General features: G+C 52.0%; 1 protein-coding gene across 7 annotated transcripts in view; it reads left to right on the forward strand.

Annotated features, from left to right (window-relative positions):
- The window catches only part of EPS15L1 (epidermal growth factor receptor pathway substrate 15 like 1), a 95,132-nt gene that overhangs the window by 35,171 nt on the left and 32,191 nt on the right, over positions 1-27,770 (forward strand). For all 7 annotated transcript variants that reach the window (XM_044254011.1, XM_044254006.1, XM_044254007.1 and 4 more), the window contains 11 exons: positions 1,622-1,855; positions 6,700-6,857; positions 9,543-9,699; positions 10,342-10,427; positions 10,916-10,988; positions 17,548-17,709; positions 18,549-18,746; positions 20,251-20,415; positions 25,364-25,487; positions 25,885-25,935; positions 27,075-27,211. In XM_044254011.1, coding sequence (XP_044109946.1) covers positions 1,622-1,855; positions 6,700-6,857; positions 9,543-9,699; positions 10,342-10,427; positions 10,916-10,988; positions 17,548-17,709; positions 18,549-18,746; positions 20,251-20,415; positions 25,364-25,487; positions 25,885-25,935; positions 27,075-27,211 — 1,545 coding nt within the window. The remainder of the gene's footprint in view (positions 1-1,621; positions 1,856-6,699; positions 6,858-9,542; positions 9,700-10,341; positions 10,428-10,915; positions 10,989-17,547; positions 17,710-18,548; positions 18,747-20,250; positions 20,416-25,363; positions 25,488-25,884; positions 25,936-27,074; positions 27,212-27,770) is intronic.

Genomic DNA, 27,770 nt, shown 5'->3' on the forward strand with positions numbered 1-27,770 from the left:
GCACTTAAGCCACTGAGCCATCCCAGGAGTCCCTATTATTATTATTTTTTTTTTTACTGTGGCAAAATAAATAAAACATAAAATTTTACTGTCATAGTCATTTTCAAGTGTGTGGTTCGGTGGCATTAATACTTCCCCGTGGCTGTGCAGCTGTTACCACCTTCCATCTCCAGGAACCTTCATCTTGCAAAACTGAAACTCTGTCCCCATTGGACACTAGCTTTCCCATCCCCCAGTCCCTGATTATTTAGTTTTTGTATTTTATCTGATCACACTGTCATCGAACTGCTCTTGGGGTGATTCCCAGGAATGGGATGGCTGGCCCAGAGTGAACCCAGGCCTGTGCACCTCTCTTCATGGCCTCAGGAGCCCTGAGTTTCGTTTTTGTTATGTTTTTATCATTTCCCATCATTTCAGCTGAGATATATAGTGTTCTATAAATGGGTCTTAAAATTGTATCATTTGGGTTTCTTTTGATCACTTGCTGGGTTTAACATTCTGTAGTAGTTTTAAGTGATGGTAAATTTTATGTATGTCAGTGATCTGGTATATATTCAAATAGCAACCTAAGGAATATTTTTTTTTAAAGATTTTTTTATTTGTTTATTTGACAGACAGAGGTCACAGGTAGACAGAGAGGCAGGCAGAGAGAGAGAGAGAGAGGGAAGCAGGCTCCCTGCTGAGCAGAGAGCCCAATGCGGGACTCGATCCCAGGACCCTGAGATCATGACCTGAGCCGAAGGCAGCGGCTTAACCCACTGAGCCACCCAGGCGCCCTTAAGGAATATTTTTAAGTGGGAAGGGTTATAATTTTGGTTTGATTATTGTTACCTTTTTTTTTTTTTTGAGAGAGGGGTCGGGGAGAGGGGCAGAAGGAAGAGGGAGAGAGAGAATCTTAAGCAGGCTCCATTCCCAGTGTGGACATGACCTCATCCAAAATCAAGAGTCAGAGGCCGAACTGACTCAGCACCCATGGACCCCTGGTTTTGTTACGCTTTAAAACAGACTTAAATCTATGTATTAGACAGAGTTTCTTTTCTTTGCCCACCTGAAACAGGAAGTACACACACGTGGCTCTCAGTGTGTCTTTAGACTTCCAAATTCCGGTATTTGGGGACTCCTCAGCCCCGGGGCTGTGTGGTGAAGGGACATGTGCAGAGTCTGGCGTGATTGAATTCCTTTCGGGCTCATGTTCTTATGTGATTAAACACATCTTGGAAAAATGATGCTTTGGAAGAGAATGCATCAGGAAAGGTTTATTTTATTATTATTATTATTTTTAAAGATTTTCTTCATTTCTTTGACAGAGAGAGAGAGATCACAAGTAGGCAGAGAGGCAGGCAGAGAGAGAGGGGGAAGCAGGCTCCCTGCTGAGCAGAGAGCCCAATGCAGGGCTCGATTCTAGGACTCCGAGATCATGACTTGAGCTAAAGGCAGAGGCTTAACCCACTGAGCCACCCAGGCACCTCAGGAAAGGTTTATTTTTTACTCTCTTAAGCTTGGGAGTGACCTCAGAAAGAGCCGTCCTTGTCACATCACTGCAGTCCTGGAAAGAGATGTGCGTTCCCCACCCATGGCCTGTGCCTGGCCACCTGAACGGAATCCTCTTTCACACCCACAGGCGATGCACTTGGTGTACCGAGCCCTCGAGAAGGAGCCTGTGCCCTCTGTCCTGCCCCCGTCCCTCATCCCACCTTCCAAGAGGAAGAAGACGGTCTTCCCAGGCGCTGTGCCTGTCCTGCCCGCCAGCCCCCCGCCGAAAGACAGCCTCCGTTCCACACCTTCCCACGGCAGCGTCAGTAGCCTGAACAGCACGGGAAGCTTGTCTCCCAAGCACAGCATCAAGCAAACACAGGTACGGGCGCTCTCTGTGTGTGGCCCCTCTTCAGAGCCGCTGTTTGCCCCTGTAGAGTCCCAGCCAGATGCTCCTGGGGAGCAGGTAATTTGGGACCCCAGAAAGGTAACATTGATGATTACAGTTCTTGTTTTTTATTATTTATTTAAAAAATATTTTAAAAAAGATTTTATTTATTTGTCAGAGAGAGAGAGAGAGCGAGCGCACACACAGCCAGGGGAGCGGCAGGCAGAGGGAGAAGCAGGCTCCCCACTGATCAAGTAGCCTGAGGTGGGGCTCAGTCCCCCGACCCTGGGATCATGACCTGAGCTGAAGGCAGATGCTTAACTGACTGAGCCACCCAGGTGCCCCATGATTATGTTTTTTAGAACAATATTTATGGTCAGTATCTTACTCTGAGTGTAATGGAATACCATAGAGTAGGTGACTGACAAACATTTATTTCTCAGAGAAAATCAGGATGTTGGGAAGCCAAGATCAGGCACTGGCAGATTCTGTGTCTGAAGAGAGCCCGATTCCGGGCTCACAGATGGTTTTCTTGCCGTGTCCTCATGTGGTGCAGAGGATAAGGGAGCTCTCTGGGGTCCTTTCTATGAGGGCAGTGATCTCATTCATGGAGCTCCGCCCTCATGACCTAATCACCTCCCAGAGGCCCCACTTCCCAGCACCATCACATCAGGATTAGGGCTTTAACATACGAACACTGGGGTTGGGGGGGGGCGGCACAGTCATCAAGTCTGTAGCCACAGGATTCAGAGTTATTGTTCCTTAGACACTCCGCTTGCTCCCACCCCTTGGGCTCTGTCCTCTCGCCTCCGTTCCTCCTGCCTCAGGAAGCGCCTTTGCCGGGCAGGCACAGTCCCAGATCGTACCCCAGCACTTTGTTTCATGAGGCCTCCGCTCGTGTGGGGCACCTTACCAGGGGGCTGGGGCATGACTGCAGCCAGCATGCCCTGGGCTCTGTCCACCCTGCGTTCTAGGTTCCCCCTGCCTGGCCTGTTACGCAGTTAGTTATGTGTCATCTCTCTTCCTCCCATGTCCCTCCCCCTTAGCTTTTGAGAGCAGAGTTAGTTCGTGCTTCTGCTCTCAGTGTCACAGCAATCCCAGGTGCTCTGGTGCTCAGTAAACACGCTGAGTGTCACGTGAGGGAGGGAGGCGTCCATCTCGTGTTTGGAAGACAGTGTGGGGCTCTGACTCCCAGCGGGCAGTGTCTTATGTATCAGAAAGACATTTCTTGTTCTGGTAAATGTAGCACACCATAAAGGGCTCTTTTATAAAAAGGCATCTTTGAGATGATCTAAAACGTGCAAGAATGTGACATCCTGAGTTCCATGCTGAGTCAGGCTTTGCATTCTGCCTCATTTGTGGTTTAAGGGGGAAAGCAGTGCAGGTGACATGAAGAGTGCCAGCCCGGACTGCCATGCAGGTTCGGATACGCACCATAAGAGGAGAAACGGGAAACCATCTTGTGTTGGTCAGTAAGTGACAAAGTCTGCTAGGAATGGCTGTGGCCCTCACTTGGGCCCCCATGCCTTGTCGTGAGCCCCCGCCGGCACTTCCCTGACCCAAGCAGATGTCTTTGTGGCTCCTGTTCTGATTGCAAAATGCACCTCATCAACAACCAGCAGGAAAATTTAAAAAACCAAGGTTGATGACTCACAGGTCCTGCAGAAAGTGCGTCACACCCAGGGCCTCCCCACCAGTAAGGCCAGGGCTAGAGAGAGAGCAAGCTTGGGCACGGGGCTCTGGCTTTTTGGGGTTGAGGATGGGGGCCTAGGGTTTCTCGGGTTCACTCTTCGCTGGTCAGTTTAAAATGTAAGAGTGGGATTGAAAGCATGGGAAGGGAAAAGTGGGATCACTTAGACGGCCAGCTGCCTAGGCCACCCCGGCTTTCCCAGGGGACTGTCACGGGCCGGCCTGGCTCTTTTTCTAGTTGTGTGGCTGGCAATGTGTTCATCTGAAAATGGATTTTTTTTTGAAATGGGTGCCTCAGCAACCAAAAGCTTAGTGGCGGGCACTTAAATTACAATCGAAAAACGAAGAGACAGGCACTTAACACTCCAGAAATACATGATCAGATGGTGATATCCTCCTGCATGTGACATAGTTGTAAAGTTAAGCATTCCACTTGGTCTCGGCAGGGAGGGAGCATTTTCCAGGAGCCTGCAGCACCATAGAGCGAGAGTCCTCTCCGAGAGGGTCGAAATGGTTTGGTCAGGGGTACAGTACAGCCCGCCTCACTGCCCCAGCCGCTGGGAGAGGCACAGGCGACAGGGCTTCCCCTCCAATGGGTGGGTGTCTCTTAACAAGCCCCACGTCCAGGTGGCCCAGTCTGGGCATCTCCAGCAGCTCAGCAGCGTACCAACCGTGCCCACACTTCCTGGGGATGCCGCCGTGGCTGTGGGACTGGCCTCTACCCTTGGGGAGAAAGACAGCATATCAGTGAACTAAGGACGATCAGATAGCTGTGAGAAGCAGAACAGCCTGGCCTGGGAGTTGTGGGGTAAGGAGGCGGGGGTGCTCCTGCAGATGGCGGTCAGCTGGAAGGTCACTAAGGAACCGATACCTGGGCTGATACCTGAATGACAAAAAGCTATCGGAGGACTAGCCCGCACCAAGGCTCCTCCGTGGGAACCTCTAGAAACAGGAAGGAGGGTGGAATGGAGTCTGAGAGGGGGCCAAGGCTGGTAATTTAGACTGCATGAGCTGTTTTCCAGGACCACCAGCACCTGCGTCTGCAAAATTCTTGTCGAGCGTTATTACTAAGTACTTAAGTTCTTAGTAAGTACCGGTTAGTGGTGACAGGTTTTACTGACAAAGAAGCAAGTAGGGCCAAGGCTGCCAACAGGTACAGGCCAACCAACCTTGTCCTTGGTGATCTGGTGGCTCTCGCCAGATCCTGGGAGCACACTGCTGATTGCAACAAGACCTGTTTTACCAGGGACCTCTATCTGGGTCGGGGTGGGAAGAAGCAGGTGCGCTCCCTTCCCCAAGGATGAGGACAGCTAGTGGAGTCACATGAGAACGAGCAGTTCTGGAGACCCACAGTCACCAAGCCGTCCCCTCCCCTACTTCTCTCCCCACCAGCTTGGGGCCACCAGATCCTGTCTTCACAGCTGGCCGTGGGGCGCAGCTCCTGCCAGCCACCAGGCCCTGTTGTCATGTATTGGTGGCCTGTGGCTGCTAAGCCAGGCTTAAAGCCAGCTCTTTCTGGGAGACCCAGCTCCAAGGAGAAGGCTGTCCCACGTGGGATTTGTAGTGAAGTAGGCTTCAGAGTGTCACTGCCGACTTCCTGTGAGACCCCAGAAATCAGGTAGCGAGCTCATTCCATGTGCACGTTGAATGTTAGGATTTTTGCCATCCCAGGGTTGTAATCTCTTAGGACTTCTGGAGCACAGAAACCGTTGTCTCCCTCAGCTTAGCTTGTCTGGTCTGCTGTTACTTCCTCCTCGGGTTTCTTGGCATCTGGGGCTTAGCTTACCCCAGCCACTGAGCTTAGAGGCAGCCGGCCTGTTTGTTAGAGGTCCTTCACGTGCCTCTCCATGACCACTCTGAGACAGCTTACTAGATCCACAGAATGAGACCAGTGAAGTGCAGGTCTTTCTCCTTATCTGAATTCCTGCTCCCTGAGCCCTTGCTAGTTGAATTTGGTCCATAGATTCTGATAACTCCTTGCTGGACTAAGTCATTCTCCCCCTCCAGAATCCTGGAACTGAAATGATCCAGGTAATGTGGTATCTCTTGCTTCCCACCCTTGCTTTCTGGAGTCCCAGTGCTCACGCTGGATTTGGGTAACGAGGGAGACCTGTTCAGAAAGAGCAGATGAGGAAAAACATGTCTAGAAAAAGGGGCAGAGGCGCCATGGAACTTGGTTCCATAAGTATGCCAAAGGTCAGAGGTGACATGTCCAGAATTAGCAGCTGAAGGGGCCCCGATGTCCCTGAATTAGGAGGTGCGTGGGCCCTGGTGGGCCCTCAGTTGGCATTTGCCCCTTCATGTAGACTTGAGCAGGCCATGGGAGGGGTCACATATGCAGCAGGTGGCCAAGCCGTAGTTGCCAAAACGGCCCTATGTGGGGTTCACAGATCCGTTTAGCTCCATGTGCCGGGGCGGTGCCCTCGAGGGTGGGGGGCCCTTGCGGGTGGCAGGCATGCTCATCTGGGGTCCGGGCTCCCCCACCAGCACCGGAGGGCCCAGGGCACCTGTCCATCCAGCAGACACCGTTTTCATGTCCGCCTCATTCATTCCCCGTCAGTGTCAGGTATGTGCTGACACCCCATGGGGACACTGCTGTGTCACAAGGAATGGAGTCAGGGACAAGGACAGAGTACAGGATCCTGAGCGGTGGGCACGAGAACTCCTCTGGCAGCTGCAGAGAAGTGTTTGCAGACAGAAGACGAGAGGACCAGGAGGGCTGGCTCGGGGGCGGGGCTGGTTGGTTCTCAGGAGACCGTCCTTCTGATGTGGGCCGTCAGGAGGGTCTCCCCGGCACACTTGAACCCCCGCCTGGAAGGAGGTCAGCGGCTTCCCTCCGAGTCCCTTCAGACCTGCTGGGGCTTTGCCTCCCTCTGAATACAAGGGGCAGGGGGTGCCACGATGGCATGGGAGAGGCACACTGTGGCCACTGGGGGAAGCTGACTGAGTGCTGTCCACGGCTCTCAGCCTCAGTTTCCCCACTCACAGAATGGGGCTCCTGTCTGCCCTCTGGGTTCGTGGAGTCATGCTACCCATGTGTGTGGAGAAGTGCTTTACTAGTGCTCCCGGCAGGAGCGCACGGAGGAGCTTTACACGCGCTGTGTGTGGTGGTGAGAAGCTAGGGACCAACCATCTGCAAACCCTTTCAGCCCACGGTGAGCTGGGTGGTGCCGGTTGCAGATAAGATGCGATTTGACGAGATATTCCTGAAGACCGACCTAGACCTGGATGGCTATGTGAGCGGCCAGGAGGTGAAGGAGATCTTCATGCACTCTGGCCTCAACCAGAACCTTCTAGCACACATATGGTAAGGACGGGTTGGTGGCATCTGCTCATCCGGGCCTCCTGTGTGGAGGTCCTGGTTGTGGGCAACTCTGAGGGGCCCCGAGGGAGTGAGGCTTATGCCGAAGGAAGGGCGGGTGGCCGGCAGGGCGCGGTGGTTGAGGCATCTGTCCGGCCCGCAGCAGGCCACCACACCTGCCAGGGTGGATGGGGGCTGAGTGAGAAAGGAGCGCCAAGGTCCCTTCCCCCGTGCCCTGGGCATGGCGGCCCACTCTCCGCCCGTGTGGTCCGTCTGGACGGCTCTGTGGCAATGTGCTTGAGTGGCTGGGGTGAGTTCTTGCTGGTGGTTGTGCTGGTTCTAGCAGGAGGCCCCGCCTTGCCCACAGCCAGCTGGGGTGCAGATGTTTGGCCCTGCCCTTGGGAGGGGAGGGCAGCTCGGGAAGAGCCACCCTGGGTAGTGGGGGCTGCGGCTCTCCCCCTGGGGAGACCTGTGAAGGTCAGTGACCCGGCTCCCATCAGGAGAGTGAGCGGTTAGCAAGACCCCAGTCCGCACCTCAGGGCCAGCCAGGGAGCCGGCCTCAGCCCTCCTTCCTGCAGGGTGGACCAGGACAATGTCCCAGCGCCCGGGTGGCTCCCTTTGCAGCTGACCAGTGGTGAAAGTCACTTTCTAACTTTGTCCTCAGGCCTTACAGGGCCTCACTTGGGAGTCACAAGGAGAGAATTTCCATATAATTCTGGAGAGGTGAACCTCTCCAAAGAAGAGCAGTGAAATTTAGCACGTTACCGAGTAGCTTGGGGAAGTAGCTGTCCTTGGTCGTAATTCGTAGATGCCCACATTGTGAGGGGAGGCCCCAACCTGAGAAAGCAGGCTGTCCCTTCCGAAGGAGTGTGTGACAGACACCCAGAGTCAGTCACCAAATAGCTGGGGGAGGCCAGCTGCTTAGGGCCAGTCATCCTCCACCCCTCAGCCCCGGTGCCCGCTTTTAGAGGCCGAGGAAACGCAGTGTCCCCTTTATCACCTTGAAGTGTGTGTGTGTGTGTGTGTGTGTGTGAGATTCAAAGGTTGCAAGCCACATCCTGATCACAGCGTGGGGACGGTCCCTCAACCTGCAAGTGGCGCAGGGACGGGGAGGGGACAGGGATGTCGCCAGCATGCTTGGGTTAAAAGAAGCATAATGCAGAAAACGTTGCGTGTGAGGGGAAAGGCAGGATGAACATGCGCTAGAAGAGTACCATGATGGCCTGGGTTTGTCTGTAGGTGGCGGGGGGCAGGGGGCATCCCTGAGGCCGGTTAACATGCCTGCCCAGAGGCCGGCAGGGAGGCCTCGTGCGCCCCGCCCTGGAGCCAGACTGCGTGTGTGCTGCCATGGGTAGGGGCTGGCCGAGCACCCCGCATGTGGGCCTTGGAGCCCGCGCTCTGTCAGAGACGGGGAGCGGCAGAAGGCCCGAGGGAAGAGGCCTCGCGCCGGGGAGCCGCTGTGGGCTGGGTGTGCGGCAGGACCAGCCCTGGCAGGCAGAATCCGCACACCTCATCACTCAAACTGCAACAAGAATAAAGATATTTTATATCAGCCTTTATCAGCGACATTCAGTGGGGTCTCTGTGCCCCCCATAGCCCTGGTCACTGGCTGTTTGGGCCCGACTCAGTTCACCGTTCCCGGCTCCCTGCTACGAGTTAGAGAGTGGTGACCTTGCAGTCACTGTGCGCAGTGGGAAAAGAGGCCGGCCCTGGGGCGGCCGGGGTGAGACATCGCTGATGTGGAGGCCTCGTCTGGCTGGGTGAGGCTTTCCTCCCCGTACCAGGCAGCTCCATGGTTACTGGGCTGGCTGCAGAGCTGCTCCCCAGGCTCTGCGGGAGCTCCATGCGCCACGGCCTTACGTGCTGCCTTGTCCATCAGCCAGGATGACAGGAGGCCACATGAGCAGGCACCCCTTGGCGGTGAGGCACTGTTCTGTGTAGCACGGTCAGGCGTGGCTTTCTGGGCCCCATTGCCTCAGGGCGACAACCCAGAATGCTGCGGCTGTCATCCCCGTTGAAAGCCAGCAGCTCAGGCTGCTCAGATAACCCAGGCTGGCTAAAGACCCGAGGGGGCAGGCCCGGGCCCTGCTTCACAGCCCCCAGAACGGCTGTTCTGTCCTGGACTGTCGCAGTGCCCCCCCCCCCACGCCATCAAGAGCTGGTGGCATTTCTGGGAATTGCTGCTGAGGTCTTCCCAAAGGCCTGCCACCTCAGCCTGTGGGGTGGGGTTTGGTGGTTCTCCAGCCAGGTGAGGCACCCGCTTCCTGTCCTGACGATGCCCTCTTTTTTTTTTTTTTTTTTTTGAAGATTTTTTGTTTATTAGAGTCAGGGAGTGGGAGAACACGAGTGGGGTGAGGGATAGAGAGGTAAGTAGACGCCCACTGAGCAGGGAGCTCGATATGGGGCTCAATTCCGGGACTCCGGGATCACCTAAGCTGAAGTCAGATGCTTAACCCACTGAGCCACCCAGGTGCCTCCTTAACCAGACTTTGGGCAGGTGCTCGGGTGGGGGCGTCGGGACTGCTGTCCGGGAGCAGGATGTTCAGTAGGGAAGGAGTTGCCGTTGTGCCCCACTGTTTGTATTGTCACTGTTCATTTCCTCAAAGGATGGGTTCTGTGATTTGTTTAGTTAGCATGCTGGGCCACATTCTTGCTTCTGATGTGTAATTAGCATCTGCGTGTTTCTCCCAGGGCCCTGGCTGATACGAGGCAAACGGGGAAGTTAAGTAAAGACCAGTTCGCATTAGCTATGTACTTCATTCAGCAGAAGGTCAGTAAAGGCATTGACCCCCCTCAAGTCCTGTCACCGGACATGGTCCCGCCCTCAGAGAGAGGCACTCCTGTACCGGTGAGTACTGCCCCTCAAACCGGGTCCTGTTCCTGTGGTTTCCCGCAGCCTGCCACCAGGTGGCGGCAGTGGCCCGTGTGAGCCTGCCAGTGCTCTGCTGTCCCTGCTTACTTTGATCTGGCCCCAGCTTTCACCAGGGGCCCGGGGTGGGTCTAGGAGGTGTGTCTGGGCCACTGGGATAGTTTTCCAGGCTGGGTACTGGCCCTTTTGCTGCTGTGAATTGTAGATACCATGATCGTATCCCGCATACTAGGACCTACTAGTATATGCTGGGCAGTGAGGTCAGTTTGTCAAATTTTTTTAAAGATTTTATCTTTAAGTAATCTGTATACCCGGTATGGGACTTGAACTCACAACCCCAAGATCCAGAGTCACATACTCTACAGTTGAGCCAGCCAGGCGCCCCTTGGTTTGTCAGCTCCTTTTTTTTTTTTTTTTAAAGGGAGGGAAGGGGCAGAGGGAGAGGAAGAAAGAGAATCTTGAGCAGGCTCCACGCTCAACGTGGAGCATGACGTTGAGCTCAATCTCGCAACACCGAGGTCATGACCTGAGGCTAAATCAAGTCAGATGCTTAACCGACTGAGCCACCCAGGTGCCCCTCAGCTTGACAATTTTTAATTCTCTATCTGAATTTGGTTCCAGGACGGTTCAAGTTCTCTTGGATCAGGAGAATTTACTGGTGTGAAGGAACTTGATGATATCAGTCAAGAGATTGCCCAGTTACAAAGGTGTGTTAAAGCTCCTTCCCCTGAGAATCTGAATCTCAACCAGCCCTGTCCCCGCTTGTACCACAAGTACCAGAGACTTGTGAGACATGTGGCAAATTGGCCGTTACAGGTCCGTACAGCAGAGACGAAGGGCTGCACACTCCCCTGAGTTCCTGAATTGACTTAATGAGCCCGAGTGATGACGCCTGCGGTAGTCCGTGTGGGCTGGGGGGGTCTCAGGCGGGTTGTTGCTCGGCAGCCCCAGGCCATGCCCCCTGACCTCAGGAAGGCCTTGCTCTCCCTCAGCACACAAAACGGCTGAGTCTCAGGCGGCAAGTTAATGGCTTAGGACTGACAGCTAAACTGAGAGAGTCACGGGCGCCAGCTGAGCTGGGTTCTGTGGGTAAGGACGGAATTGGGCGCTGAGCAGTCGGTGCCAAGAGAATGCACCATGGCCATTGTCGTGCTGTCACTCATCTGTGCTTTCCTGAAATCTTTTCGATGGCCAGAGAGAAGTACTCCCTGGAACAAGACATTAGAGAAAAGGAAGAGGCAATCAGACAGAAAAGCAACGAAGTACAGGTAAGCACAGTGCTCACCCTGGGCAAATGAGCTGTGTCCCACACAGCGACCACCAGGCCCATCAGTGGGGGTGGGGCAAGGGAAAGCTAGCTTCTGGGGGGCTTCCACCTGAGACTTTTAAGCTTACTTTAACCACAGACAGGGCTTGCTTGCTTTCTCTCTTTCAGTTGAGCTATTGATTCACATCACTGAAAATTTGCTCCTTTAGAGCATACAATTCAGTGATTTTTAGCATATTCAGTATGTTGCTTAACTGTCCCCTCCATCTAGTTTCCATCATCCCAAAAAGAAACCCCATGACCATGAGCCCTCACCTCACCATTGCCTCTCTCCTCTATTGCCCCTCCCCAGTCTTGGGCAACCACTAATCTGCTGTCTCTCTAGATAATGCCTGTTCTGGATGTTAGACGTGAGGCCTTTTGTGTCTGACTTTTTCCACTCAAGTCTCAGTGTTAGAGGTTCAGACAGTGGTTGCTAACCTATTCTCAGGACAGTCCTGCTTCCTGGAGTGTCTCCTAGCAGGTGGTGGTGATGCAGAGACCAGGAGTCTGACTGCTGGGCTCAAATCTAGTTCTCCTTAGCTGTGTGACCTTGGGCAAGTTACTTAACATCTCTGGGTCTCGTATGACACTGATAATGACTGTTCTGCTTTCCCGAGCTGTGGGGCTGGAAAATGGGGTCTGGCCTTTGCTCAGCATGCACTCAGGCCCCTCCCTGCTCTTCTCATCATTGGAGCAGAGGGGAGTCTGCACCGGGAGCAAGGGGTCCCACAGTGTCTCGGGTCTGAGTGGATAGAGAAGGCGCTGCCCCTCTGAGGACCCAAGAGGTGGCTGTGGCACCCTGAGAGGGAGCGCTAGAAGTGCCGCTGGGACTGGTGGTCTCTGCGAGGACCTTGAGTGTCCTGAGCTCAGAGCTGGGCGTGGGAGAGGAGCACGGCTCAGTGGTCAGGGTCCGGCTCCACTTTAGTAACCTCACCTGAGTGACCTGGAGCGGTGGCTCAGCCTCCTAGCTTCCATCTCTCCTGCCGGCACCAAGGGTTGGTGTATGGGCTGTTCACAGAGCCTAGAGCAGTGGCTGGCTGCTGTGTGCGCTCTGAGAGTGGCCAGTTCTTTCTGGGCCACCTCCAAGGGCGTGGACCGGAGCCAGGGGAAGTAAGTAGCGTTGACTCCGTTGGGCTCTCGAGGCACTGGGCGGCCCTCCCCTGCACCACCCACACAGGGACTGGGACAGACACAGGTACTAGGAGGATGGCACGTTTTGCCCATCTGTGGGACATGCCACATCTGTCATGGCTGTGGTCTGCAGGTGAGGTGGCGTGGATGTGCCCGCCCTGCTTCAGGACACTCACTGGTTCACGCTGTGCAGTGTCCAGACCCTTCTTTCCTTCCCTGGCTTCTCACTCTCTGCCTGTCAGCAGTGAGGACTGGGCTGTAGGTGGTCTCCGGGAATGTTTCAGATGGGAAAGCAAGGACCAGGCCTCCTCTGACAGGAAGGGCTTTTTGCTCAAATGAGCTGCTTCAGTTATAAGACCACCTTGCAGGCGAAGTGACTGTATTTCTCTGAAAGCCCCCACAGTACTTTCCTCCTGTCATTTTATTCTCTCTGAGGCCTCTGATTTCCACCCGTGTCCTGGAATTGATCCCTCAGATGCAGGTGGCGGAGGGGCGGGAGTGGGCTCTGCGTCTGAGCCTCCATCCCGTCAGTCCTGTGGTGGGGCGGAGCTGGCCTCCTCTTTCCTCGTGCCTGGGCTGGGCCCCGCCTGTGGCCGGTTCTCCCTTCCTATTGTGTCAGGGTTGCCTTGAACATGCTGTGGTTTACATTCTGGTCCCTGGAGATCTGGGTGCTCTGATGGCCTTTAACTGCCCAGGAAGCCAGTCACCAGGTCTCTGGTGCCTGCTCTGGGCGATTCTGAGGAAGATGTCAGGTCTTTGCAGTGACTCGTTCTGACATCTGAAGGTACCGTCCCTCTGGTCTGCGGCTGGCGCAGCCAGGCCGCCTGTAGCCCTGGCTGGTGGGCTCTGGTGGCACATACCTGCAGCCTTGGAGGTGCTGGCGTCCTTGTGTGCCCGACAACCCCCCAGAGCTGGGAGGGAGCCCCATGCCAGCCAGACTGACCCCTGTTCGGGGGGGGGGGGCTCATCTGCAAGCAGGCCAGGCTGGGGCTCTGCTGGAGTGCTTGATGGCAGCTTTTTGGTCCTAGACAGAACGCTCTATTTTTTTAAAGTTCCTTTGTGAAAACCAGGTTTGGCTTTGGTTCCTGCCACCTTTCCCCACGTGGGTCTCGCTGGGAGATCACTTGGTACAGTCTGTGGGTCAGGGCTCCGTGTGCGGTACAAGTCCTTTGTCCTCAGGTCTGTTTATGTTTGGTTTTAGGCAGTGGAAGCTTCAGCTTCAGCCCCTCTGGTCCTGTTCCCAGGGCGCCCCTTCCCTGTCCTCCCTGGGGGTCTCTCGCCTCTGTTTCCATTGCTGTCGATCTGGTGAGCACCTGTAGCGTCTTTGCCTAGTTTTTTGTTTTGTTTTGTTTTGTGACAACAGCTTTTACTGAGCTAGAACTCACAGACCACACCATCCATCCACTTAAAGTGCATAATTAATGGTGTTTAGTGTCAGCTCAGGGTCGTGCACCCATCACCACTGCCAGGTTGTCAACATTTCCCTCTGAAAGGAAGCCCCGTCCCCATTAGCAGTCCCCGTTTCCCTCCCCAGCCCCTGGCGACCACTTATCTGCATCCTGTCCCTGGATTTACCTGATCTGCACCTGGCGTGGTGATGGAGTCCTACATGGTGTGGCCTCTGTGTGTGGCTTCCTTCACTCCTCCAGTGTTTTCAAGGTTTATCCACGTTGTAGTGTGCATGTCAGTGCGTCATTCGTTTTCGGGGCTGAGTGAGGCTCTATGGTGTGGCCGGACCACATTCTGTTTGTCTTCAGCTGTTGATGGATATTTGGGTTCTTTGACTTTGAGGCTATTGAAAATGACGTCACTATGAACGTTCATGTACAGGTCACATGGACATACGATCTCACTTCCGTTGGGTCTGTTACCCAGGAGTGGAATGGCTGGATCATATGGTAACTCTGTGTAACCTTTTGAGGAACCGTCATACTGTTTTCCAGTGTGGCTGCACCATTTTACATTCCAGCCTGTAATGTATAAGGTTTCCTGTGTCTCCATATCCTCGCCAACACTTCTTTCCCATTTTTTATTTTGGCCTTCCTAGTGGGTATGGAGTGGTATCTCATTACCCTTAATGCTTTCCCTAATGATGTTGAGTGTCTTTTCATGTGCTTATTGGCCATTTTTGTAGTTTCTTTGTAGAAATGTCAATTTGGACCCTTTGACCATTTTTTTTAAAAAGATTTTATTTATCTATTCGACAGAGAGAGAGATCACAAGCAGGCAGAGAGGCAAGCAGAGAGAGAGAGGGGGAAGCAGGCTCCCTGCTGAGCAGAGAGCCCCATGCGGGGCTCGATCCCAGGACCCTGAGATCACGACCTGAGCTGAAGGTAGCAGCTTAATCCACTGAGTTACCCAGGTGCCTCCCCTTTGACTATTTTTAACTTGGCTTGTTTTTCTAGGTGAGTTGTAAGAGTTCTTGATAGTTTCTAGATACAGGTTCTTCATCAGATATGTGATTTGCAAATAGTGTGAGTTGTCTTTACTTTCTTGATGGTGTCCTTTGAAGCACAACAGTTTTAAATTTTAGTGAAGTTCAGTTTATTCCTTTTTTTTCCCTGCTTTTGCCTTTGATGTCCTATCTTGGAACTCCTTGCCAAATTCAGGGTCATAAAGATGAATACTCTGTGTTTTCTTCTAAAATTTTACCATTTAAGCTCTTACATTTAGATCTTTGATCTGTTTTCAGTTAATTTTTGCCTATGCTGTGAGGCTGGGGTCTGACTGCATTCTCCCGCATGTGGAGATCCAGTTGTCGCAGCACCATTTGTTGAAGAAACTGTTCTTTCTCCATCGAATGGTCTTGGCACCCCTGGTGGATATCACTTGGCCACCGATGTGTGTGGCCTTGTTTCTGGACTCTCAGTTCTATCCCGCTGACCTACCTACATTTCTCCTTATGTCAGTACTACACTGTCTTGATGGCTGTAGCTTCTTAGAAGCATACCTCATTTTCTTGGGCTTCACTTGATTGTGCTTTGCGGATATGGTGTGGTTTTTTGTTTTTGTTTTACAAATCGAAGGTTTGTGGCAACCCTGTGTCAAGCAAATTTACCAGCGCCATTTTCCTGGTAGCATTTGCTCACTTTGTGTCTCTGTGTCCCATTTTGGTATTTTTTGCAGTCTTCCAAACTTTCTCATTATTGTTCCGTATGCTATGGTGATCTGTGGTGAGAGATTATGACTCACTAAAAGCTCAGATGATGGTTAGCAATTTTTAGCAATAAAGTATGATTTTATTTTAGGTGTACACATGTATTTTTAGACATATTGCTGGAGTATACTTAATAGGTTGTAGTACAGTATAAACAATTATATGCACTGGGAAACTAAAAGCTTCTTTTGACTTGCTTTATCATGATACTTGCTTATTGCAGTGATTTGGAACCAAACCCACGACATATCTGAGATATGTCCAATATAAATTTTGAAATTGAAAAGCACGAGTCCTACTTTTTTCTTCTTTTTCAAGATTGTTTCGGCTATTCCGAGGCCCTTGTGTTCCCTAATGAATTTTGGCATCACCTTGTCAGTTTCTGCACAGAAGGCAGCTGGGGATTCCAGTGGTCAAGTTTGCATTGTGTTTGTAGGTTGTCTGGGTTATTTCTGTGTTATCTTTGCTTAGATACCTCCCCCATTCTGAGCCAGCTCCCATCCTTACCATAAGTTGGTGGGTCTTTGTCCCCGTGGGGCTCTTTGATTCCTCCTTTTTCTTTATAAAATGAGGCTCAAGATTCCTTGATACCCTAGGCTGTTGGCCACCCGGTGTCCCAGGCTACCACACCGGGCCTGACCCTCCTCCCTGCTTCATCTCCTTCTCCTCCATCAACTGTTCTTCCCTCAGATGTGGTAGACCCATGTCCTAGACTCCCTGCCACCAGTCTCTTCTCTTCCCCAAACTTGTCAGACTGAGGATCTGCTTCCTGAATTAAAGGTCAAGGGCAGGGAGACTGGGGAGCTGTCTAGAGAGGAGAGAGCCATGACATTGTCATCCTCAAGGTAGAGAGGAGATGCTGTGTCTCCTTTGGGTTTTTTCCTAAAGTGGCACCAGCAATCCATAGCCCAGGCCTGACCTGGGATCGGCCTCACCATCTCCGTGTTCCTGTACCCTCAGGGTCCCCTCAGATCTTTTCCTTACGTTGGTTCCCATGGCCACCATCTCACCTAGTTCCGGGTCCCCTCCCTGCTCCCTTGGTCAGCACCCCGAGGCTTCCATATCCTTTGCCCCACCCATCTGTGATTTCAGCTTTAGTTAAAAGACATTTGATAAGACCTTTGCCTGGTTGAAAATCAAAAGGCGTGAAGCTTCTTGCCCTCCCCTTCGCCCCCTCAGAGATGCAATTCATTAGCTCCCATGAGGCCTTCCAGGAAGGTCATGCGCATGTTTCAGGAGAGAGATTTGTGCATATTCTCTCCTTCCTGTTTGCACGAACACCAGAATGTGAAGCACACATGCGCTCTGTCACGTGCTTTGTTTGCTTCACGCTGTAACTCAGAGCATGAGCTTAGGGAAAGAGTGCACTGCAGTTGTCAGCCCGGCCTGCCTGGTGGAAATTTACATGGTTTACAGGTTTTGCTGTCACACACTGCGCGTGGTCACACCTGTCATACACCTCTAAGGTGCTTTTCCTAGAGGCGTCATAGTCGGGTCTCAGGTACCTGCTGGGTCCACTTGAGCGACAGTGCCAGTTTGGAGGAGCGTTAGCGGTTGAGAACCATTGTGTCCCAAGCTCATACTTGAATGTCCTGCCCCAGAAGTGAGTGCAGTCTCTTTGGCTTGGCCCTCCTTCCTTTGGCTCGAGTTGGAGCCCAGTACCGCCTTCCCCACCTTGAGCCCCCTGCTGCCCCGCCTACTGCCCCTACTCCCTGTACCACTGGGCTCCTTTCCTCCTGGCTCTTCCCCGGGCTGCTGCCTGCTTGTCCTTTGGGTCCACCCTAAGTGGTGCTTCCGCGGAGCTCCCCTCTGCCCTTGTAGCGTCAGTCTGGTCTCCCCGTGCCCCCAAGTCCACCCAGCAGCACCCATGCATTCTGTTGGTTCCATTCCTCCCAGTTTGTGTTTGGGTGATGCCTCTCCTCTCTCCACCCCTGACTACGTCACTGGGCAGCTCTTCTTGATGGGACGCAGCCACTATCCTGGCCCCTGGCCTTTCCTAGGCCATCAGTATGTATTTGCCGAGGAAGTCAGTGAGAGACCTCAAGCCACAGGCGCCAAGCTGAGGTGCACACATTCCAGCAGGTGCACACAGGGTGCCTGCCGAGTGCAGACTCGGGGCACAGGCGCTGCTGTAGGACGTCTTGGGGGCTCCAGCGCAGGCTGAGCCCCCGTTACCTGGATGTGCCCCCTTCTCCTTCATCTCAAGGAAAGTGATGTTACCTTTCCCTAGGAGTTACAAAATGATTTAGACCGGGAAACAAGCAGTTTGCAAGAGCTAGAAGCTCAGAAACAGGACGCCCAAGACCGCCTTGACGAAATGGACCAGCAGAAGGCCAAGCTCCGAGACATGCTGAGCGACGTGAGGCAGAAGTGCCAGGACGAGACTCAGATGGTGAGTCTCACCCCCAGCACTACAGGGGGTCGCTTCCTGTAGCCCTCTTGGAGCTCACCATGCCCTTGAAACACAGGGCTGAGACACCTTCCTGCGCTAATAGAGCTGCCGGACATACCACTTGAAAAAGCGATCAAGTATTTGTGGCCTGACCTCAGTCTCGCCCACCAACCCACAGGGTGAACAACCTTGGTCCCCACTAACCTGTGTGTGTGGACCCCTTACCCTGACCCGTGCCTCCCAGCACAGGGGGCAGGCACGTCCCTCTCCCTGCTCTGTCATCTTCGCTGCTTGTTACAGACCCGGGGGCTGCAACCTCCATGGATTGTAAAGCTCCGTGTCCCCCTCCGAGGCCTCGTACAGGGATGTTTAGCCCCTGGGGGACAGATGGCCTGTGTTTACCCCAGGTCTCATTCTTCCTTACCCCAAATTGACTTTCTGCACGTTACATGGCCATGAGCATGTCTGCCTTGTTGTTTCTCTCCGTCTTTCAAGTGGAGAGAGGGCCCTAGAAGGAGGCCAGGTGTCTGGCCATCGGGCTGATGTCTGCCTCACTGGGCTAGCACCTTCCAACAGTGTGAATTAAGAATTCTCCCTCAAGGCACCTGTGTGGCTCAGTCGATTGAGTGTCCAAGTCTTTGTTTCAGCTCAGATTGTGACCTTGGGACCGTGACATCGAGCCCCACATTGGGCTCTGTGCTCGGCGTGGAGTTTGCTTGTCCCTCTCCCTCAGCTCCTCCCCGACACTTGTGCACATGCTCTCACTCAAATAAATAAATAAATTCTTTAAAAAAAAAAATAAAAGAATTCTTCCTCAATCATATTTCATCTAATTCCAGATTTCCTCATTGAAGACCCAAATCCAGTCTCAAGAATCTGACCTCAAGTCCCAGGAAGATGACTTGAACCGGGCCAAGTCTGAGCTGAACCGATTGCAGCAGGAAGAAACGCAGCTGGAGCAGAGCATTCAGGCCGGGAAAGTTCAGCTGGAAACCATCATCAAGTCCCTGAAATCGACACAAGACGAAATCAACCAGGTACCTTGCTGAGGGCAGGTCCCCCGCCTCTGCTGGCCGTGGCTAGGTCTCCTGGGGTTTTCCGGCATGTGGAGTGGCTCCAGTGACTGACTGGTCCTGTCACTGTATGTGACCAGCCTGTGTTGGTCTGCATCTGAGCCGAGCCACTAGTTTCCTTTACTGTCACCCACCTCGTTTATGTTAGGTTCTCTTCTGAGAGGCTGTCATCCTGGCCTGGAGGGTAAGCACCCAGAATCCTCCAGCATGTGCCACCATCGTGCTGTCTTTGGCGCAGTGACAGTTTGCTTTGCCTCGCCATCCTTCCACTTCCCCACCTGAGCGAGTGCCATTTCGCGGGGAGTGGGCAGGGCCTGCATGAGGACTTGTAAAGCTCCTTTGAAGAGAGTCTTGGGTATAGAAATGCCTTCACCAATGTGGTTCTTGGACAAGCAAGAGGGACAGAGCGTGAGACTGGTTTGAGCACCTCTCCATCCCCATGGAGTTTGCGGACTGGCACATGGAGGAGGCCCCACGCTGTGACGAGCCTCACCCCATGCGGGTCCTTTTCCAGTTCTTCAAGCTGTCTGAGCACCCCATCCTTCTCCTGTGCCAGTGTGAAGGCCCTGAGGCCTGCAGAGGGAGGGCTCCTCTCCTGCTCCCCTGTGCGCTGCGGCCCCTGGGTGTCCCACCTGTGGGGTGGGGGTGATGCTCGCGCTCAGCAGTGTCGGAATGGCTGGTCATGCTTCCTTTCTTGACTGGCTCCATCTCTCGCTCCTTTTGCCAGGTTACAGACAAAAGTTCATCACACTCACGTGCTGGGGGTTTAGTACCCTCTGTTGTATTTCATTCTTAAAGTTTTTTGTTTTTTTTTTTTTAATTTATTTGACAGACAGAGATCGCAAGTAGGCAGAAAGGCAGGCAGAGAGAGAGGGGGAAGCAGGCTCCCTGCTGAGCAGAGAGCCCAATGTGGGGCTCGATCCCAGGACCTGGGATCACAGACTGAGCCGAAGGCAGAGGCTTTAACCCACTGAGCCACCCAGGCATCCCTCATTCTTAATGAATAGGTTTAGTATTGTTTTAAGACCTTTTTCCTCTGAGCAGTAAGAGTTTGTACAAGGTAGTTAGGAACCGAGATGTGAGTGTGTGTTAGTAATAATAACAGTGACGTTCACTGCTGCTTATTAACACAGATGGGTTAATAAAAACCCCATAAAGGAAAATGTCAGCGATCTCTGGGAACAGATTGTGAATCTGGATTTTACCAATTTCAGTTTGTTCAGAATTGACAAACATCTGTTTGCACACAGGCCTCTCTCAGGGGCTGGGTATACAGAGAGGCCTCATGGGGTGGCGGAAAGGACCTCATTCTGGTTTACAAGTGGTCTCGCTTCTTGTAAACTCCGTAGGCGAGTAATTCAGTTTCCCATTTGAATCACTTGGGTTTGGGCATTAGGAGAAAAAAATGTGTCTTGCCTGACACTTGCCCCCTAAACCCCGTGTGATGTCAGCCATCTTTGTTGTGTAGGCAAGAAACAAGCTTTCCCAGCTGCACGAGAGCCACCAGGAAGCCCACAGGACCCTGGAGCAGTACGACGAGGCACTCGACGGGGCCCACGGCGCCAGCCTGACCAACTTAGCCGACCTGAGCGAGGGGGTCTCCCTGACAGAGAGGGGCGGTTTTGGAGCCATGGTAAAGGTTGAATAAATGTATTCCAGTCCTGGGATTAGGTCCCACGTTGAGGTCAGAGAATGCCCGGCCTGCCGGATCCGGCGCTGGCCAGCCTCGAGTCTTCCCAAATGCGGGGTGTTTCTTGTGTCTGCTGCTGCTTTGTGTGTCCCACAGACCCTGCAGCCCAGTGTACATGGCTGTGCTCCAGCCTTGCTTCCGAGACAAAGCAAAGGATAGGCCCGAATCCTTTGTAAACCAGTGTTTAAAGACCTTTGTCTCCGGTGGGCTGACAGCCCACAGTCGGAGGGCTTCCCAAACTTAACCAAAATTGAATCAAGCCTCTCACATGTTGTGAAACCCTATATCCTACTAGTTGGGGGGATCAGAGGGGGTTTGTGTGTGTGTGTGTGTGTGTGTGTATTCGCACAAGGAGCACCTTGAAAATCGAATGTATTGCTGAAGATCAAGATATGACAACCCATTCGAGGCACTGCTGTTTGACCTATGAACTGGCCTCTCTCTTGCAATTTCATTTATGCTGAAAACCTCGGCACCTTATGACCCTAGGAGTTCTGATCAAGGGCCAAAGGGCTGATGGCCTATTAGGTTTCTGCGGACTCAACTCCAGCCAGTGTTACTGTTTTCTCAGATTGTCCCATCCCCCGTTCCTGCCAGAGCCTGCTGTTGTGGCCCTGAGCCCCAGCGTTTCCACTTTTGTCTGGCTGAGAAGAGCATCTTTGTGCTCCTGAGGGAGCCCGTGGGACGCGGTTGGTCTTCATGGTGTGGTTGTGCTGTGCTTCCAAAGCCTTTCACTGCTCGGCCTGCACTGCTGCCCCTGCGTTCAGGACTCCTCCTCTGAGCCCTCCTTCTGCTCCTGGCCCTGTTGGCTTTGTGGATTCCTTTTCCTTCCTGTAATAACACAGCTTTCTCTCTCTCTCTCAACTAAGACTTAGCCCTTCGTGTTCATTTCCTGACGCGTTTCTTTCCTCAGTAGCTGAGTGCTCAGTCCCAGGAATTTATGGGGAAGCTTAGGCCTCCTTCCCTGAAGCACTTAGAAGACGCTGTTGGTGCTCTCCTCTGTCTCCTGTCTCTGGCCCTTGCTCCTTCCCTCTGCTGTTCACAGGTTCCTTTTTGTCATGGAATTTAAACGGGGGAATTCCGTATCTGCCCTGGGGCCAATCGTCAGCTTGATTGTCCAAAGTTAGACGACGAATGTCCAGTCTTGTTAAATGCATGAGGCAGAGCTGCACGCTTGGCTGTCCGGCTTTCTCCGTCTCCGCGTGTGCATTTCAGCTTCGTGACCCTGCTTTCCCTTTCCCCATCTGGCCTTGGTCCCTTGCACAGCTTGGGCTTGTCCCGTTTCATCTTAGTTCACGGCACAGCTCACTCTCAAGCCCCTTTGTAGGTTCGAATAAGATCGGTTTCCTTGGATAGAAAGTTAGCAGTGAAGCAGCGGTTTGCAAGGGTCAGGGATTCCCCTCTTCTCCCCTCCCCTCCCTGATTTTTAATCTTTTTCTCATTTTCATTCACCTTGTAAGCGGGGCAAAGTTTACATGATAGTCAACTCATCCTGGAATGTCGACGTCAGATATGTTACGTAGAAACTTGCAACCAGTGTCTGAAAGAAAATCTATATTTATCTTGTACAAATACAGTTTTTAAAGCATTTTTCGGTTTGTTTCCTTTTTTAAATAAATACTTCGAAGAGGGCTTTTTGTTTACTCTTGAATATTTCAGGACCGCTTCACAGAGCTCTTAGTTCTCTTGGAGGCGGGCACGAGTGAGGGCTTTGATCCCCTGAAAGTAGTGTAACCAGCGAGGTGCACCTAGAACTTTCTAAGGCTGCACAGTTCTACTAAAGTTACTAACTTTAGTGTTAAGCTCATACCGTGTTACTTTGTCCAAGAGACTGATTTAAAAAGTCAGATTTATTTCTTGTCTGTCATCTGTTGTTGAGAATACTGGCCTTGCCCTTGAAGACAGCACCCCCCCCTCCTGTGTAGTAGAGAGAAGGCAGTAAATCATCCCAGACTTCAGCCTCGCCGAGAACTCATCATTGGGTCATCTGTTGCATCCAGCCCCGCTGGCATGCTGGAGCCATATTTTCTTGACTTTCCAGAGCTGATTATTAAATAGGAATTTTGTAACCTGATTGTACAACTTTTGGTAACTTGGATTCAGCTACGGTGGAAGTATTTACACCGTGGGAAATGGCAGAAGCTACCAATCATTTTTTTATTTTTTCTCAGCTGGTTCACCAGCACACCACTGCCCAGCTCCCATGCAAAGGGAAGGAAAGTCACAGAAACTCCTTTCAGGGTGCCACATCTATATTTTAACAAGTGGAGAATTAAGACTAGTTACTGAACTCCATGTTTGAAGTGTTTTACTTCTGCGGAGGGATCGGTCTTCCGCCCCAGAGCTTGTCTGCCGAACTTGTGTCTCCCAAGTGGCAAATGGCCCAGTTCTCACTGGTAAGTGGTCAGTGGGTGGTGGAGTTTACGGCATCTGTGCACCAGGGGAAATCTCATTTTCTGCTCTGAATCCGTGAAGTGGCATTAGAACCACTGGTGGTTACCTTCCGTACACGAGTCCTCCCAGGGTCTCTTAGGCTTCTCCTTTGAAGGAGAGGGAACGACTGCTGCCTTAGGCAAATCATTGCTCCTGAGACGAGATTGCAGAGCTGGCTTTCAGTTCAGGGGGCTCGCAGACAGAGCCCCTAGAATCACAGGCTTCTCTCTGCCATCCTCTCCTTTTATTGGCAGGCTTCCAAGTGATGATCGAAACCATTAAAAAAAAAAAACCAACCCAACAAAACCCACCAACTTGTAAATCAATGCTATTAAAAACTAAGTAGAAGCCTCCAGTCTGAGACCAAGCTGTCGTTCTTAATGCACACCTATATCCAAGTCATCATCTCTCTCTGTTCTTCTTCCGGAACCGATACATTCCACCCCTCATGGCACAGGGTGAGGGGTCGATTTTCCATCTTGGCCTCCTAGCTCCTTTAGATTAGGACCTCTCCCTCACCTTTCTGTGTGTCTGAGAGCCCCATCAGACGCTCGCCGGTGCAGGCGCTGTGCAGGTGTTAGCACCGAGCTGTCCTTAACGAACTGCACGCTTCCGCCAGCCGCGGTGCTTGCCGACACCTGTGCTTACTTGCCTAAGAGCCCTGCTTGGTTTCCCCACCTTGGGAAGCCCTTTGGTTGGAAGCCGCAGATAGTCTTTCCCGGGTAAGAAAAACACTTCTGTATTCAATCAGAGGGCAGGGGTGTTGGTCATCCCCAGCCCAGGGCTTCCCATTGGCCCAGTGCCTCTGAGAGCCACCCTGCCTCCCAGAGTCACCCAGCCCAGAGTGCTAGGAGCCTTGTTCAGGAGTCTTCTTTTGGCACCTTTGACGTCATTGCTCTGCAACCATTGTCTGTATTTTTACGGAAGCCCCAGCTCTTTAATTATTTGGCTTTGGAATAATGGATGTTTGCCAGCCCCACGGGTGCCAACACATCTGCCAGATTCAGTGAGGATGTTGTGCTTGTTCATATCACAGCGAAACCTTCGTGTTTTCACTGAGGGTGTGTCTTTATTAACCAAAATACACTCACTGTTTCTAAAGGAAGTACATTGTTCCCATGCATTGTCCCCTCCCCCCACAACATTTGGGCCATTTTCCACTATAAAAATGTGGTCTTCAAAAGCAAATCATTTTTTTTTTCTTCTGGTTTAAACATGCCTGTTTGTTTCTAGAAATAAGCACTTTTTAAAATACATGCAAAGTGCCAAGCGTGTATGCTCTAGTAGTTCCAACTGCAAGAGCGGCCCGTTTCCTCCCGAGATGCAAGCAGCCAGCGTGCTTCTTGGTGCAGAAAGAGCATTTTTTTTTTTTTATAGATTTCTTTTTATTTTTTATTTTTTTAAAGATTTTATTTATTTATTTGTCATAGAGAGAGAAGCGAGAGCAAGCATATGCAGACAGAGTGGCAGGCAGAGGCAGAGGGAGAAGCAGGCTCCCTGCCAAGCAAGGAGCCCAATGTGGGACTCGATCCCAGGACGCAGGTATCATGACCTGAGCCGAAGGCAGCCGCTCAACCAACTGAGCCACCCAGGCGTCCCCAGAAAGAGCATTTTAAAACATGCCCACATAGGTAGACGTTCTGTGAGAAGATGACTGAGGGAAGCCACACTTTTGAACGAGGTCCATGCTGTCATTGTTGAATGGCTTGTTAGGTTTTCTTTCTGACATTTCCAAAGATGCCACTGTTTTGACTTAGTGATTTTTTTTCTTTAAGAAAAACTTATCATTGTAATAAAGTACACACAACATTGAATTGATCATCTGAACCATGCCTCGGTATAGTCACATCATGCAGCTAAACTCCAGAACATTCTCATACCTACTGAATGCCCCGTCCTGTTGCCTCGGCCCCTGGCACCCACCACTCTACTCTCTGTCTCTGTAATCTGACTCCCCTGGGGACCTCCTATAAAGTGACCCTGTCACACAGCACTTGTCTTTTCATGATGGGCTTGTTTCACTCAGCATGATGTCCTCAAGGGTCAGTGATACTCCCTTGTGTGTTTACATACTACATCCGGTGTATCTGTTCGTCCATCGGTGGGCGAGTTTGTTCGAGTTGCTTCCACTCAAGTTTTAAATAAACTTCTATTTTGCAAGAGTGGTGGACTTACAGGAAAACTTAAAAGTAGTACAGTAAGTTCCCACATGCCTCACACCCAGCTTCCCCTATCATTAACACCTTGTCCCCGCGAATGAACATTTGTCACCACAAATAAACTAGTGTCGACATGTCACTAGGAACCAACGTCCACATTTCTTCGATGGCTTTTTAAATTGTTCTCTGTAGGGTCCCACTGCTTGAAGGAGAAATATGCAGGTTGGGTAGGGAATTCTGTACTTTGCTTTAAATTTGAAATAATAAAATTCCTGTCCTGTCTCTTCACAAAATTACAGGACGATCCTTTCAAAAATAAAGCCTTGTTATTTAGCAACAATGCCCAAGAGTTGCATCCGGATCCTTTCCAGGCCGAAGACCCCTTCAAATCCGACCCATTTAAAGGAGCTGATCCCTTCAAAGGTATCTCACTTGGTGCACACTGTCAAATGCGGGGTCGAGGCTCCGCCGGTACGAGAGTGGAATCGGCAGCCCTCAGCTTGGGTGTGGGGACCTCACTGTCGCTCCGGGCTGCCTGTGGGTTGAGGCCTAGGGCCACCCCAGAGTCCTGTGTTGTCGCACCTGCGGGAGGTGAGAGGGAGATGAGACACAAGTGTCAAGCCTGGCGAGGAGGAGGGGGTGAATTCTGGCTCGCTCCACATTTTCCCCGCCTCCAGCCCATGTCGAGCGCCAACAATACCCCATTTCTATTTGAACGCCGCAACTCAGAAAAGCTGCCTCGGCCAGTGGCTTCTCCCACTTGGATATGCCAGAGCCCTTTCTGCCGTAGAGCTAAACATTCCTCTCTCCTCTAACCTAGGTGACCCATTCCAGAATGACCCCTTCGCAGAACAACAGACAGCTTCGGCAGGTAAAAGCCTTTGTTGAAAAGACTTTTTATTTTCTCACCTTCAGGCTATTTCCAGCCCTAATTCAAGTTGAGGGAAACGGAAAAGCAGCCGCCTGCCAGGCCTCCTATGCCAGGACAGCAGGGGCTTAGAGTCTGAGGAAGCCTGGCAGTGACATTCCGCTCATCCCTTCCTGGTCAGGCGCCCCTTCTTGCCAACCTCACAGTGGCAAGAGAGGGACTAGAAAAGGAGCCCCCCGGGGCCAGGCGATTCTTTCAGATGTGCCCACAGCAGCTTGGTCCCTTGTGCCCACTTGTGTCGCATGTGGTAGCGTCAGGGGTCCCTGTGTAGCGCCTGCCTGCAATGGGGCTTCAGTTTACGGGTGCCAGAGGTGGTGACGGCGGCCGCAGCGTGTTCTGGGAAGGAAGGCCATCTGCACTGCCTGGAAGCCTAGTGTCTCGTTCCCTCCTGGTGACAGCAGCTTTGCCCCGTGTCCATTCACTGTGCCTGTACCCCGCACTCCGGGGGAAGGAACACACTGTGGGTGCGGTGTTGCGATCCTGCTACCTGGTTATTTATCGACTTCTGTATTTCTCTTTGTTTTTCAACTGAGGTGAAATTCATACAAACACAAAATTCACCATTTTAAAGTGACAATTCATTGGCATTTGGTACATTTATAACATACAGCCACCACCTCTGTGTAGTTCTAGAACATTTCCATGCCCTAAACAGAAGCCTCATCCCATAAGTAGTCACCCCCCTTTCCCCCTCCCCCAGCCCCTGGCAACTACCAACCTGCTTTTTGTCTCTGGATTTAGCCATGTTTTTATTATTAAAATCAGCTTGGTTGGCAGGTGTAATTTACACACAACAAAATTCACCAATTTTAAGTGTATAATTAGATAAGTTTTGGTAAATGTGTGCGCTTGTGTAAGAGAACATCTCCATCATCCCAGAAGGTTCCCTTGTGCCTCCTACCCCCCACCCCCAGGCCCCGGGCAATCACTGACCTGCTTTCTGCATTATGGTTTTTTCCTTTTGTAGATTTTCATATAAAAGGCATCAGCTATGTGTTCTTTTATATTTGGGCTCTTTCACAAAGCATAATACTGTTTATTCATGGGGCGTATTTTCCTTCACTTTCCAAAACACCCTCTAGATCCATTTGGAGGGGATCCTTTCAAAGAAAGCGACCCATTCCGTGGCTCTGCACCTGACGACTTCTTTAAGAAACAGACAAAGAATGACCCATTTACCTCAGACCCATTCACGAAAAACCCTTCCTTACCCTCAAAGGTGAGTGATGCTGGGGAGGTATAGAGCTAACTGCGTGTGCCCGGTGCTTGTCCCTGTGAGGCTTGTCCCATGGCTCAGGCTGTCACATGCAGTGGGCCGGTGAGCCCATGTCAGGAAAGCTTGGGTCCCAAAGAGCTCTCTCTTTTCTCTCTTCCTTTCTGTGCCCCTGTCACTTCAGCTCAGGCCCACTGGATGGCTTCTCTCTTCTATCACCTACCCCCATTGCTGCCCTGTCTCCCAACAAAACTGAAACAAGACAAAGCATCATGGGCTCCCCATGTGCTCCCCACAGCCACCCTGCCATCTTCCTGGCAGTACTGAAAGTGTGTGAGGCCTTCACGTGCCCCTCTCTACCCCTAGCATCTAGCAAACCTTGTGTCTTGCCCGGTGTTAGGCCCAGTGCACTGCACAAAAAAGCGACTCTGGGATTGAACAGAGAATTCTCGTGTCTCGTGAGGGCAGGGTATAGCCTCCCTTCATGTTCCAGGCTGCATTTCTCCCTCCTGCCCGCACATTCTCTGGTTTTCCTTTTCTCCACAGACCAACTGGTCTTTTGCAC

Source organism: Neovison vison, chromosome 6, assembly GCF_020171115.1.
Source record: "Neovison vison isolate M4711 chromosome 6, ASM_NN_V1, whole genome shotgun sequence".
Lineage (NCBI taxonomy): Eukaryota > Metazoa > Chordata > Mammalia > Carnivora > Mustelidae > Neogale > Neogale vison.